Source organism: Rhodofomes roseus (genome assembly GCF_022264815.1).
Source record: "Rhodofomes roseus strain CIRM-BRFM 1785 chromosome Unknown C8Q71scaffold_17, whole genome shotgun sequence".
In the NCBI taxonomy this organism is placed as follows: Eukaryota; Fungi; Basidiomycota; class Agaricomycetes; order Polyporales; family Fomitopsidaceae; genus Rhodofomes; species Rhodofomes roseus.
Window position 1 is genome coordinate 684,529 of NW_025952973.1, and position 13,469 is coordinate 697,997.

At 56.3% G+C, this 13,469-nt stretch overlaps 4 protein-coding genes across 4 annotated transcripts; 3 read left to right on the forward strand and 1 right to left on the reverse strand.

The window, feature by feature from the left end:
- Positions 1 to 227: 227 nt before the first annotated feature.
- Positions 228 to 989, reverse strand: C8Q71DRAFT_798167 (uncharacterized protein; the record flags this gene model as incomplete). The annotated part of the gene is made up of 2 exons (XM_047925800.1): positions 228 to 377; positions 981 to 989. The coding sequence occupies 2 exons, from the start codon at positions 987 to 989 to the stop codon at positions 228 to 230; spliced, it is 159 nt and encodes a 52-aa protein (XP_047776597.1).
- A 1,549-nt stretch (positions 990 to 2,538) lies between these two features.
- C8Q71DRAFT_179604 (uncharacterized protein) lies at positions 2,539 to 3,533 on the forward strand. The gene is made up of 2 exons (XM_047916797.1): positions 2,539 to 2,828; positions 2,887 to 3,533. The coding sequence occupies exons 1-2, from the start codon at positions 2,728 to 2,730 to the stop codon at positions 3,443 to 3,445; spliced, it is 660 nt and encodes a 219-aa protein (XP_047776598.1). The 5' UTR covers positions 2,539 to 2,727; the 3' UTR covers positions 3,446 to 3,533.
- Positions 3,534 to 8,318: 4,785 nt separating this feature from the next.
- On the forward strand, positions 8,319 to 10,081 carry C8Q71DRAFT_839073 (uncharacterized protein; the record flags this gene model as incomplete). The annotated part of the gene is made up of 12 exons (XM_047926495.1): positions 8,319 to 8,578; positions 8,637 to 8,682; positions 8,734 to 8,818; positions 8,872 to 8,932; positions 8,986 to 9,010; positions 9,063 to 9,228; positions 9,284 to 9,305; positions 9,362 to 9,490; positions 9,549 to 9,575; positions 9,628 to 9,665; positions 9,721 to 9,823; positions 9,886 to 10,081. The coding sequence occupies exons 1-12, from the start codon at positions 8,523 to 8,525 to the stop codon at positions 10,079 to 10,081; spliced, it is 954 nt and encodes a 317-aa protein (XP_047776599.1). The 5' UTR covers positions 8,319 to 8,522.
- A 1,690-nt stretch (positions 10,082 to 11,771) lies between these two features.
- Positions 11,772 to 12,573, forward strand: C8Q71DRAFT_860149 (uncharacterized protein; the record flags this gene model as incomplete). Its single annotated transcript, XM_047927753.1, has 3 exons — positions 11,772 to 11,807; positions 11,869 to 12,123; positions 12,190 to 12,573. The coding sequence occupies 3 exons, from the start codon at positions 11,772 to 11,774 to the stop codon at positions 12,571 to 12,573; spliced, it is 675 nt and encodes a 224-aa protein (XP_047776600.1).
- Between the last annotated feature and the right edge of the window lie 896 nt (positions 12,574 to 13,469).

The following is a 13,469-nucleotide window of genomic DNA, read 5'->3' on the forward strand; positions in this document are numbered from 1 at the left end:
GCGCACAGGCGGGTTCTTCGCTGGGCAGCGGGGCGCGATGTACTGCCCCGCCGGCTGCGGCGGGTTCGTGGATACGGGTGGCGATCAGAAACGCGGTAGCAGTAGCATCATGACCCGAGAAGCATGTGCGCGTCATGTCGCGAGCCTCGACGCGTGTGACTGCTTCGAATGGCATCACGGGGAGGCGCAGACGGAGAGTGGGGGCAGGAGACGAGAGAGACGGGCACTCACTGCTGCTGGAGGTTGTCCTGGCGCGAACAGCGGGTCTCGCAGCCGGGGAAGGGACACTTGTGGTTGCGCTCGCCGGTGTGCACGCGGATATGGCGGGCGAGATGGCCGCTGGTGGAGAAGCTGCGCTCGCATGAGGGGCAGACGTGCTTGCGGAAGGCCCTGTGCTGGGTGGGGGACGGGGGCGGGGGGACGATGGGGGTGTAGGGGTCGCGGGTGAGGGCGGGCTGGAGACGCGGTGGGTGGTCGCGGGGCATCAGGCAGCAGACAGGGTCGGGTAAGGCATATGGTCTGTGCGGGGCAGAGAGCATTAAGGCGGCGGGCTGGAGGAGGAGAAGACGGCGGGCGTATTAATAATATAATCACCCTCTGCCCGACCTCGTCTGGCCAGACCCGCCGGTGGCTGCGACTCCCCCGCGAACGGCACGGTGGCTGCGCGCTGGCCCCCGCCCCCACTTTCGGGCGGAGTTGATCTGCCAAATGCCTCCGCCCCCCACGCCCGGCCGCTGCCTGCCCGATCTGGCCGCGTCCATCTTCCTCCCTCGGAACCAAATCTAGGCGCCCTCCCAGACGCTGCCAGTGCTTCTGACCGGGCTCATCAGCCACCGCTGCATCACCATCCCTTCTCACCACCCTCGTGCTCACAGCGCCCTCTTCTCCACGGCCCTCCCGCCGGCATCGTCCTCGAGACCACCGCAGAGTGCTGATTGCCTGTGGGCGTGTCCCCGCCGCGCGCCCGCGCAGATACCCACCCGCGCCATCTTCGGCAATCGACTCTCACCAATGGGCAGCCGCACACCCATCGCGCGGTCGAGGCCCCCGTGCATCACCTCATTGCGAGACGGACCCCCATGCTGCACACGCCGCCACCTCTGCAGTCTCACTCTGACGGACCATCGCCGGAGGCACCGTCGACGCCGAAACAGTGCGAGTCCGGACGGGCCGGATCAGGCGCGGCAGCCCGAAGAGGACCGAGACGCGTCGGAAGCGTCGCGTCTTCTCTGGGAACCCGTCACGTCGCCGCCGAAGCAGCCCCCGACGTGACGGCCGACGTGACAGGTCGACGTGCCGGTCAATCATATTCAATTCAGTCTGCGCCACCGCCCTGCCAGCAACGCAGATACTCGATCGCCATCGCCTCCAGTGGCTGCCTCTTCGACCCGGGTCCGCCACGCCCAGAAGCGAGCAGAACTGACATACCACACATCACTCTCCCACTGCAACCGTGACGCGCTATTGCTGTCGCAACGCACCTGCGAACCAGAGCTTGTCCCGTGCTTCTAGTGCGTGGCTGCGCATCTGCGAATGCCCGAACCAGAGCTTAATGCCACCTCCTCCGGCGTGCATTGAAATAACCTCGCGCATCCAGCCCCTGTGCCTTGCGCATGTTCCGATTAACGTAGCCCAATCACAGTGCAAACCCCGGAACTTTCGCCAGCGACCTTGTGTCCTTATTCTTTGGCTGTCGTGAGACGCGACGCGGAGCTGCTCGCGCCGCGAACACCACAATCACTGACAACCTCACGTATGTACGTACACCGCATCGATCGACCTGCCGCCTTGGCTCACGTCCACGCCCACGCCTCCGCAGACTCTGTCAATGTCACTCCGTCTTCGACCGCCACAGCCGCCCGCGTCGTCCCGCTGACGAGATGGCCGTGGCTACGCGCCCAAAATGGTGAATTGAATGTGAGCGCCCGTGGGACGACCTCAGCACCGTCGCATCCACCGCGTCAGAACTGACCGGAAGCTAGGCGCGCGACGGCCTTCGGAGCGTACATCAGAGCTCCTCCAGCCTCCGAGTCGGCGCCCACGGCAACTGCTCTTGTCAGGCAGCTTGAGAGTCCTTCACGGAGCTGGAAACCGATAAGCGGGGCGACGATATGCAATTACCTTCCGGACGAAGAACATACGATGAAATTAGCGAGCGAAGAACCAACGGGCGAGCGTTGGCAAGGCACGAGGCACCCGCCCACGGACCCACTCTTCATATCGGCGGAGCCGCAATTTCTCTTCGCTGGAAAACCACTCCACGAAGGCATGAAGCTGCCTTTTCAGCCAACGCAGCACGCAGCTCCCCATCGCAGCTACGTCAGGCCTGTGGACGGCGAGGATCGCTAATACCAAACCTTCGCACCGCACCTCGATCTCATCTACACTTCATTTCCCGGCAGGTCGCCCAGAGCTCAACGTCCAAACGTTCAACCTGCGTCTGCGCCTAGACCGCGCATGCATAAGCACACGTTGTCATCTGCTTGGCTGCCCCCCAGCGGGCTCCTCCCGCTTGCCTCCGGTTGGTCCGTCTCTAGACTCTAGTCTAAGCTCGCCGGTCATTCAGCTCGACATCCCGCGGCTCGACAGTCAGCATGGCACTACAGGCCCCGTCCTCCGCATCGAGCTCTCAGCGAAAAGTAAAGCATATCCGGATGCCGGGGTCGTCCCGGCGGCCAGCAAGCTGCAAGATGCCGTGCGCCCGGCGAACTGCGCCCAAAGAGGGTTATGCGCATGAGGCATGTCCATCCCGCAACACGGGATAGCTCAACAAGAGCGCGGTCGAACGAACGACCGGCGCAGATTTCTGTTGGTGGCGTCGTACCACTGTAAGCTTGTACTGTATGCAACGAAGACGGGGTGGTGAACGACTGAACATCCACGCAGGCGCCTCCGAGCCCCGAGCCCGCATCACCCCATGCAGCCAAGCCTTCGAGGGTTGTTGTCACGCCAGTTGTACCCCGATTCCGGCCCATTCACTGCCGCGGTATGCCGGCGGTGCGTGCAGGCTGCGGGCGACCGCCACCATTACGCGATGGCTTCCACGGTCCGCCGTCGGACGTGCGCTGGCGCGGGACTCGACACGCGGCGGGCGACGCGCGAACGACGCGGCGACACGATGCAGCGCGGCGCCTGCTTACCAATGCGGGCAGCGAGGTCGAAGGCGGGCGGGCTGCGCTCGAGACCGGTCTGTGCGGAGGGGTCGAGCCCGCCGTGGCATCGCACAGGAAGGAGCAAGGAAGCGATCGAGTGCCTGGCCAGTCTGTTGCTTAATGAAGCCAGCGTGTCTGCCTCCGAGACCCACCTTCCGCTGTGCGGGCGAGGATCAGGGTTCAAATGTTCACCGGCTGGGGACCCTGCGGCGATCGATTGGGGGTGCATGCATATACACGCATCCATTGTGATCGCGGCGCGCGCAGCTGGGAAAGGCTTGTCGTTTGCATGAGGTCATCCGCACCGTGTGCTCGCTTGTCTCTCCTCCTGCGGACAGGCAAAGGGGGCGGAACGCTTTCGACAAGGGCCCCATCGCTCGTGCATAGCGCACGCACTGAAGGGGGGCGTACGTACACTGCGATGCTGGCAGCAGCTGCGGCAAACGCACCCGAAAGCAAGACCGAGCCTCTAACAGCGCGATTCTCCCGACCCATCGGAGTCTGTCCGCCTCAATCTGTCTCGCACTGGCACGATATCCTGGCTTCCGCTTCTCGACGTCGCGCTTCGCACTTCGCGTCGTTCGATGTCGACGTCTCCTCGCCGCGAGCGCACGTCCCGCCGCCGTGGCCCATGGAACCATAAGCGGACAGGCGAGGCTTGGGCGAGGCCCCCGTTGTAGCGGAAACGTTGAGGAAGCGGAGGGGGTGCATGCTTCTGTATCGCCGCTCTAGATCCCATCCCCACGCCCGCTGCCAGGCGCCTGCCCCCGGAACGACACGGGCAGCCTCAGCGACCGCGATCTCGTCTACCCGCTTCTCGTGCTTCCGCTTCTTCAGCCACTTTGATCCACGAATTCAATACCTGGCCCGATATAGAAACGCGAGTGTCAGCTAAAGCTGGCTATTCACAGCCGCCAATCGAGCTGACCGTATTCGCCTTCGACCTGGATGAGATCGCACGCCGTGCTCTGCTACTTGCCTAGGGCTCCCGCTGCGGCCGTATGTTCCGGACACTGGCCTGTCCATTGCCCGACCCGCGCGACGTGCTAGTCCGGCCGAAAAGGTTCGCGCGTACTGACAGCGCCCTTGGCACTACAACGTCAGCAGCAGAGCGTAACATATCAGTGAGCCGCAGTAATCCTTGTATATTGACTGAACTCTGACGAGCAGCTGGATGCCTCGTTCCATCATTCAGTCTTGACGTCAGATTGTCGTCCGAGATATCAACCCCACATACTGATTTCGCATTTGTCTTACGCACAACCGGGACAAAGTAATTTGTCGTCGCGACGGACATGATGTCGTCGGGCTCTTCTGCGCTTCCGAGCGTGTCGGGCATTATTGGTACATGGCTTTGTCGTGTCCGAATGCAAATCAAATTATCCCAGGTATGCATTCTGCCCACTCAATGGCGCGATGCGCCGAGAGCTAGTAAGTCATCTCAGCTTCATCCCAACTGCACTTGAACTGCACTCAAAAATTGCAGCATCTAGCGTTCGAGGATCTCGTAATGGGATGACTCATGCTTTATGCCCTCCTAATGCCCGCACCACGTCCACTGTCCGTGCCCCTCAATTGGCGGTCCGCACCCACGCATGTGATGACCGCTCGGCCGCCATTGGCATAGGCATAACGGACTGCCTCGTGGGGAGAATCGTAGCACGGTGGACGTCTTCTAGCTTGTTTAACGGGACAACTAGGCCTCCGATTTGTCTGCGAACGCCACTCCTCGTCTTTGTGTTCTTCCGCTGGGGTGGGTAGTACGCTTACTGCATTACCGCTGCTGCACGAGTGTTCATGTCGTCACTACAGTACTTAGCTGTCTCCAAAGCGGAGAACATCGTATGAGCGGTGGCTGTCATTCTAGCCATACCAAGGTCAGTGACGTCCACAACCGCGAATCCGTAGCATTCATTAAATCCATGTGGCAGCTCCCTCCCAGTCCGTGCTCAGCCAAGCGTCCCAAATCCCGCCACATGCGGATCAACTTGTCCCCGCCCATATGATATCAGAAGTCCACTTCATTCGAATTTGACTGACGAACAGGACGTGGTTCCGCTGATACCAATGATGGCGATCTGCGAGTAGAGGGGTTTGGGCTCAGTAGCTCGAATGCGCGGTGGACGTATGATTGAATCCCTTGACTACCCGCTCACTAGTACTTACTGTTACTGTGTGGCAGTACACTCGGCGGCGCCCTCGGAGGCTCGGGGTGCTCTCGTGCCGCGCTATTGGTAAACGGGATTTTTGACTGATCTAATTGTATCGCGGTAGTAAAAGGGGATCGCACACGCTACTGCTCGGTATGTTGCGGCGTGCAAACCACCTGAGAAGTAATGTTCACTTTTGTCTTGCGTTGCAGTTCGCATCGGGGTATCGGAGAGTCACGGTGCCGTTACGTCCGGCACTTAGCTCACTTGCACCAGATATGGAACAACCATAGAATATTGACAGCTGCGGTGCGGAGTCACTCATTGTCCATCGACTCATTGTACATCCTAGATCCCTGGTAACTAGCAAGGTTGAAGACGTGTTGGAACCGGAGTTGTCCGATTGAGGCAAATGTGCGCCATGGTGTCTCAAACTCCTCCCAGACATCGTATATATCCCGTCGTTGCTCGCAGCACTGCATACCAGGTAAGACAATCACACACGTTCAGCGTCAGGAGCTTGTATGCATTGAGTCGCATGCTGCAAGACACCTCGATCTCGGCCATATTCACTGATTGAGTTTGCATAGATCGTTTGCATGTCTCAACTCCGAGTCGGATGGAAGCTCCAGAGACCATCTTGACCTACGTACCCATCGGCGGACCACAGAATAATTGCTACTTGCCGCCGGCACGTCTGTGTCAGCGCTTGCACAGGGCATGGAAGCCATGCGGAGGTATCGTACTTCGAACCATTCTTTTATCCGATTCGCCCTGTCGTGTCTCCTTAACTGAGTACGATCCGACTCTTCAGCAGGACTTTGATCAGCACCGCGGGATGGTTCCGCTTGCGCGGGTCTGGTCCAGTGTTGGCCGGTAGGCTGAGACGACACGGCCGAAAAATACATCCAGAACTAGTTTATACGTCATAGGTGTGTTACGATTCACTCTGAAGACAACCTCCCCCGTGCACTGCAGCTTGATACATCAACAGGTTCCTGGCGTTTCATCTCGGTGGATCGTTACGAAGTTCATTTACCGTGAATCTATCTGTCACCTTGACGAGATAACGTGCCTCGACCTCCTCAGAATGCTGCTACAGATACCTTCCGGTCATAGTCGCATCAACAGTATCGTGTTCTATGACAGAGCTTGGAAGTCTGCGCTCTTCGGTACCAGTCCCACTATGTCGCCGAGGCAACTGACATGGAACGGCGTTCGGTGCGTTCTGTACTATTATGGTTAGAGAGACGTACCTCCGGTGATAGAGAAGACTGATCAATACTTCTGAATTGCTGAAGGCGCGTACGGTTGCCCGAGCATTCAACTCAAGGCGAAGTGAACTCGGACGGTTCTGGGTACATGGGGCTGAACATAATGCATCAGTATTATTATTGCCAACGTTGTGAGACTGTACGTGTCTCCCACTAATGTTGGATTGATCTGATGTGACTGCAAGACTGACTCTAGGTCAAGCGTAGGTGCGGAGACACGTTTTGTCCACGAATACGACGAATCGAACCCCAGTTTGATGCTGTAACATGTCATTTTATCGCCAAATTGGAGTTCTGAGCCGAGATCTCATGACACGACGCGGGTCCGTTGAACTGTTGCAGCAGTAGCAATCAAGACGCAAAAAGGTGCCTGTCCCTCTTCGTCTTTCCATCAGGCTCAAGCTATGTTGTTCCCTGGCGTATGGCATGACTCTTATACGCTGACGGTGAGTCGACAGTATAACAACACACGACAATCTGTAAGCGTTCGCGATTCCCAATCTTGGGATTTGTGCAAAGTTTGGTGGCGCAGCGCTGTGAATTACAAGACAGACATCAATGCGGACGCGAGTCGGAGTACGTTGTATTCAATACAAAGGAATACTGTCTTCCGTATCCGATGTTCTAACGTTCTGACGCTCCCATGGAGGACTCATGACGGTGGCACACTAGAATTCTATGTACGGTAAGCAGGCGTTACACTGCTTTGATCTACCTTTTCCATCTATCTACTACACCGATGGCTTAGGAAAGACACATGCAAGGGGCGTTGTGTTTATGCAGCGAAGCATGCCTGCGGCCAACCCTTCGAGTCTGTATACTCCAGATCCTGCCACGTGAGTCTGCTTGTCATGGCGAGAGTTGTACGCTGATTCTAAGCATATAGATGACATGAGACTCACAATGTGCGCTCGCATCCAGGCATAATTGCGTCAATGCCAACTTTGGACACCACTGGTGGTAGTACTACCGCCGATTGCGATCTATGATTAGCCAGTCCGAGTCGTGCTGCCTTCCCGCCGACTCTCATAAATCATATATCTCGTAAAACACTTGGTCCCGCCGTATCAGGGCAAGACTTCGTCGCTGTCTCACCAGGACACACCGACTGACCCGCGCTCGCCGCTCACGATGCATCGCAGCAGTAGACACGCCCACGTGACCACGACGCGCGGTTTCTCGTTTCTCATTGTTCGCAACCCTGCTGTCTCTAATTTAGGTCAACTCCGATGCGAATGAGACATACTTGAAGGGCCTCAGGCCGCATTTTCATGTTGACAACTACTACGACCGAAAGGCAAGGAATGCGCTAGCGTGTTCCTTGGTCCTGCACGCGCCGTTCACACCCGGACTCGAGGTGACTACCGCGGCTGCTCTTGATGATTCAATTCCCAAGGTGCGTATGCCACGCTTCTCGCAGTGTGATTTAGCCCGCACTAAAGATCGGCCGCATGTCCCATGCTTGACCAATGAATTGGGATGTTCCGAACAGACCTGCCACCGTATCGGGGAGATACTTGTCCAGAAGAGTACGCCGTCAAGAGCGGATACCTCCCGAGTCATCAATCAAGTAAAGCTACTCTACAATAGCAGCCATATTTTCTACGACCCTGTCCGGCGATCTTCAAGGGCAGTCGTCATGTGTACGACAGTCAGCATTTGTACCACATGATGTGATCCCGCCAATGTGATACTCAGGATGAGGTTCATATAGGGTTAGATAGAGATCCGTGAAGATGTCGGTCAAGGTTATCCAGCCTCAGTCGGCGAAGGCAGTGCTTATCGCGTTCCAATGCCACGGTATTGAATTGACTTAGAGCCTGCCGGTTTACGACATCCCATGGTATCTGACCTGAGTGGCTCTCCGACGGAGCTAGGCAGTGCGCACTACAGCGGGCTCAATCTTTGCAGCACCCTCTGCCTCGAATTCCACTGGATTTGCACTGATGGCTCGTAGAATACTGATCGGCTTCGGGGTTGACATCGACGCCGTGGCTGGATGGTGAGCGACCGTAACTTCACTGCCTTGCGAGGGAAAGGCTCAGTTGCTGCTTGACTAGGCTGGGATCGTACGGCGGCGAGAATTCCGTGACAGACATCTCGCGGGTGAGTCCAGTGGGTTCGGTCGGGTGTACCCCAGCGAATGACTGTCCTTAGGGATTGTATGCCGGCGAAGTCGGTGTCCCGCGACTGCTGAAGCTGTTCAAGAAGTATAACATGAAGCAGACATTCAATATACCAGGTATTTTGTGATAGGATTGCGACGAGTGAAGCTCGAGCCAACTCACCCGATAGGGCACAGTCTGGAAACCTTCCCAAAACAAGTAGCACAGATTAGAGAGGCAGGACACGAGATGTGAGTTGGGCCGCCCATGCTCGTCTTCGGACAATCTGACACAAGCGAGTCAGAGGGCTTCATGGGTACTCGCATGAGGTACGATTAGACTCCGAATTGAATGATTAGTATGCAGGATGACAGTTCGCAGAATCCTACTGCGCTCACTATTGAGCAACAAAAGGACATTCTCAACCACACATATGACCTGCTCACCAAATTTAACAATGGTGTCCCGCCGAAAGGCTACGTGGCGCCGTGGTGTGAAATGACCGCGGAAGTCACCGAGTTGTTGCTCGAGAAAGGAGTCGAATGGGGTGCGTGGATCGCCTGCGCCGCAGGATAATTTATGCACACGTATTGCGTTGTCAGATCATTCCCACATGGCGCGCGAGTACGTTTCCGAGGCATAGAACATCAGGTGCACAAGTATTCATAAGCGTTGCACAGCTCGCAGGCATATTATCTTCGTGACGAGGATACCTGGAATAAAATCAATTACAGCGCGAAGGCGGAGACGTGGATGAAGCCTTTAAAGCGGGGGAAGCCTACCGGAATGGTGGAACTTCCAGCGAATTGGTGTGTCCTGCGTCCTGCGTCCTAACGCATGCGATTCGGTATGAACGTTGAATCGTAGGTATCTTGATGATATGGAGCCATTGATGTGCGTCCACCCAAGCTGAAATTGGCACCTATGAGCCTGACCCGATGTTTAGGTTCGTGAAGTCGATGCCTAATATGCATGGGTGGGTGAGTAATCATTTGGGAATTAGATGACGGTTCAATGCCTAACAGTCTAGCATAGCAAGACCCTCGGGATGTCGAGAACATATGGAAAGACATGTTTACTTACCTATACCGGGAGGAAGAAGACTTCGTCTTCCCAATCACGATCCACCCAGATGTCAGCGGGTGCGCACGTCATCTTGTCTGAGCGTCGGTCAACATTGACGGTGCTACTCTGTGCTGCGTAGCCATCCACACATCCTACTCATGATCGAGCGCTTCATTGAGTGGGTGAATACGCACGAGAACGTATATTGGGTACCGTGGCACGAGATGGCGAAGGAGTTTCGTGTCAAAAATCCACCTCCTGCAGGGGCTGTCATGCCCCGTGGAATGGAAGACACAGAGGTCATAGCCATACATCGTGATATCACCTATTCCTGACAGGGTTTTTGCGTTAGCGTCGCTGTCGTCATTCTCGCGCTTACGAATATCTTTGCTTTCGTCACAAATACACCTAGGATTGTTTGAGTGTTCGGAGTGCACGATTAGCGGTCTAATCCCATCGCTTTCCTGCGTGCTTGCTCCTCGCGTAGCGGTACAGAACTTGAATGTCTGCGCTGGCCGAGCGAGAGAAGCTCATACGGTCTGTGGCCCGCGTATAGCACGACGTACAACTTCAACGAGTCTGTGCAGCAAGCCGCGGTTAGCACATTAAACTAGCCAACTAAGCAATGTGAACACACCTTCCGATCGAATACTTCCTCTACCAACGCAGTTGCCCTCTGTGCCAGTGAACATACACGCCGACTGCCAGCACAACTGTCAGTCAGCACGGGGAACAGGGAACAACGGCTGCTTGTCCTGCAGATACACAACGCGCGGAGGCCCGAGACCTTCTATATGGTAAGGCTCGAAGAGCAGAGCACACAAGGGCTAAAGATCAACACACGTAGTGATACGCAGTTGCATTGAAGTGGGATGCGCAAGATCATCCGCGACGATCAGAGCTATTCAATGCCAACTACCGGCTCAGGCGATAATCTAGTTGACAAGTTACGTGACAGACATATATGAGTGTTAGAGACGTAGCCAAGTGCTGCTGTGCTGCTGTGAGCCATATGTTGAAGTCAAGATCAATGGAAGGAATTGGGAGCCAAGCATCTGACGACGGACGCGCACACGTGACCGGTGTACACAGACGCGTTAGATCTGTTGCGTCCAACCGTAGCGTGCACAAGAGCCTGAGGTAGCAATCTCTTGCAGGTCCACGGATGAAACGGCATTCTCTACGAAGGTGGCATGAGCGATGATTCCCGGCCGAAGATGCGCGACCTGGGTGGGTCGAAGCTACTGAAGGCTACTGAACCCGCCAAACTACGCTATGCATAGGCTCGCGAGAAGGGACGTACGATGGCGCACAGATGAACCTCGAGCACTTACATGAGCCGCTCAAGAACGCCTTTTGTGATAAGCTACCTGACCTGCTAGCCCCAGAACTGACGCACCTGATCTAAATCGATCTCCCGAGAAGCAGTCAACAAACAAGCACGCGTCTTGGTGGAGGACGCGTAGCGACGTGATGCGGCGCGTGCGATTGTCAGGTTTACGCGTGGTCACCCCCAGCGTATGAGCGTATGATACCGAGTCAGTATACATGCATACGGAAAGAGGTGCTCGTGTGCTGCCCATCTACATTCATGCCAGGAGCCCGTGTTCAAGTAATCCCTTGGCCATCTGTTCCAGCAATCGGACTCACGCTTGAGCCACCAAGCGGGAGGCTCAGGGAGTCAGCCAACGCGCCAGGTATGCATGCACCACGCTGCCAGATGATAACCGCGACTAGCGACTAGACGAGGCCATCCACCCTCAGCCTGCGATTGCCTGACGTTGGTACCTTTTTCGTGCTTCGCATTGCTGCCGGTGAATACTATGTATTCGCCGGTACGCAGACCTGGCCCCGGATTGTGGCGTGTGCAGCAGCGAGGATCGGAGAAACTGAGACGGAGCATAGAGGCACGTTGCACGGTGAATGTGTACATAATGATGCATGAGGGTGCGTCGAAGCGCTCCTGACCAACATATAGGAAGGGTTCTACCTCCAAGTGGGTCGCCAAGCAGCCGTCGGGTCAACATGAACGATCGAACCGTAGACCGGGCTACTAACCAGGTGCGTTAGCCATCGTCTCTTGTCCTGGTTGAATGCCCTATGAGCTCACGCCTGTGTATAGCACGGCATCAATATAGCAGACGGCTTGACCGGCTACACACCTCGCAATAACGTGGAGAGGTTCCTCATAGAGTCCTTTCCGGGCAATCCCGGAATACGGGACATGTTCATCACGGTGGACGAGGAAATAGACGCAGAACTGCGCTCACTTGGATATGAGGGTACGGGAGAGCAGTTCGCGGAACGTCGCAAACAGTACGACGATCGCTGCAACGCAATGATAGCCAGGGCAGGGGGCGCGTTGCCTATCTGTGGAGTAAGCAAACCCAGTTCGGTTCATTCTCTTCGATCAAAATATTCATGACGATGTGTTACGCTCCAGGCGAAGCCAAAACGAGGCGACGCGATCCGCATTGTCGACCTCCCAGGTTCCGACATCGTGATCCGGCTCTTTGACGGCGGGCTGCAGGACGCACGACAGTACTTGCTCGACTTCATCGACCGCCACACACGAGCACCAGTTAACGCACCCGAAGACTACGTCATCTACCGTCTCGCGGCTGAGGAGGCGGACACGTACCCACTGAAATCATGGGAGACGGCCACGGGCATCTCGCGAGACCACGTCCCTCCCGGCGAGGAAAGGTTTAGCGTGATCGAGGCTCTGACGTACAGGGTGGAATACCCTACTGGATTCGTGGAGTTCGTAGCCCCGGTGCGGCAGGCTCAGAACCTCGTCCCTGTCGTAGAGGCTGTCCAGAATTAGGGTCGGTAAAATGCTTGCACTGTGTCTTGTCACTGTGGTCCCCAATGTCTATTTCCACAGTCCATGACACGGAAGCCTATGCAGGAGCTCTCTTCGTTCGACATGCAGGCCGCTACTTCCGTACGGACGAGGTATCGCAGCCATACCCACTGATTGGCAGATGCAAGCAAAATTATGCTCGTAACGGATGTTTTATTGCTCACCGGAGCCCTCATAAACCGAAATACGTATGCGCATGCCAATCGGATGTCGACGCGTGTGGTTTTAAATGCGTATGGCTTGCTATCATGGCTGTGCGTCTTGCAAAACAAAGTACTCCGTCCCGTATAGCGCTGCGGATGCGAATGTTGCAGCTGACAGACCTAGTGAGACGGCGCTGCGTTGCGTGACGAGAGACTTCCGGAGGTTCAGGAAGAGATATGTCGACGACCAAGCTAGACAAAGAATCATCAGGTAGAACTCGAGCGCCGGTGAGAAGGAAAAGAGGCTTCGACATACCGGTGGCAATGCCGCTGCCGTTGTACGTGTCCCCGCATGAGAGAACGTACCCAGCGCCGCTAAAGATAGCCCCGAAGCCTATCCGATACATGAGAGGCGGTACACGAGGACTCTGAGGGACTAGCACAGACGCAAAAACTTAAGGCATACATAGGAGCTCAGGATGATTTCCGACATTTGGGGCTTCGACACTCATACAGCGATGCGAGTCCCCAGGCCGGCGGGCTGGTGCGTGGGTGTCGGATGAGACGTGAGGCGGGAGAGCGGCCAATGGGCTCACGGGGATTGCGAGTACGGGCGCATTATGGAGGCCACTTCGTTACGAGACGAAGCTTTCGCCGCTGGAGAAGAGGATTTGTTGTCGTCGACATGGTTCGACTGAGGCTGCAGACTGCACC

What these genes read in the sequence shown, in the direction of transcription:
- C8Q71DRAFT_179604 (XM_047916797.1), top strand. Translation starts at nt 2,728, where the DNA reads ATGCGCATGAGGCATGTCCATCCCGCAACACGGGATAGCTCAACAAGA. An exon ending in GTTGGTGGCGTCGTACCACT is followed by an intron (nt 2,829 to 2,886) that starts GTAAGCTTGTAC and finishes ACATCCACGCAG; the next exon opens with GCGCCTCCGAGCCCCGAGCC.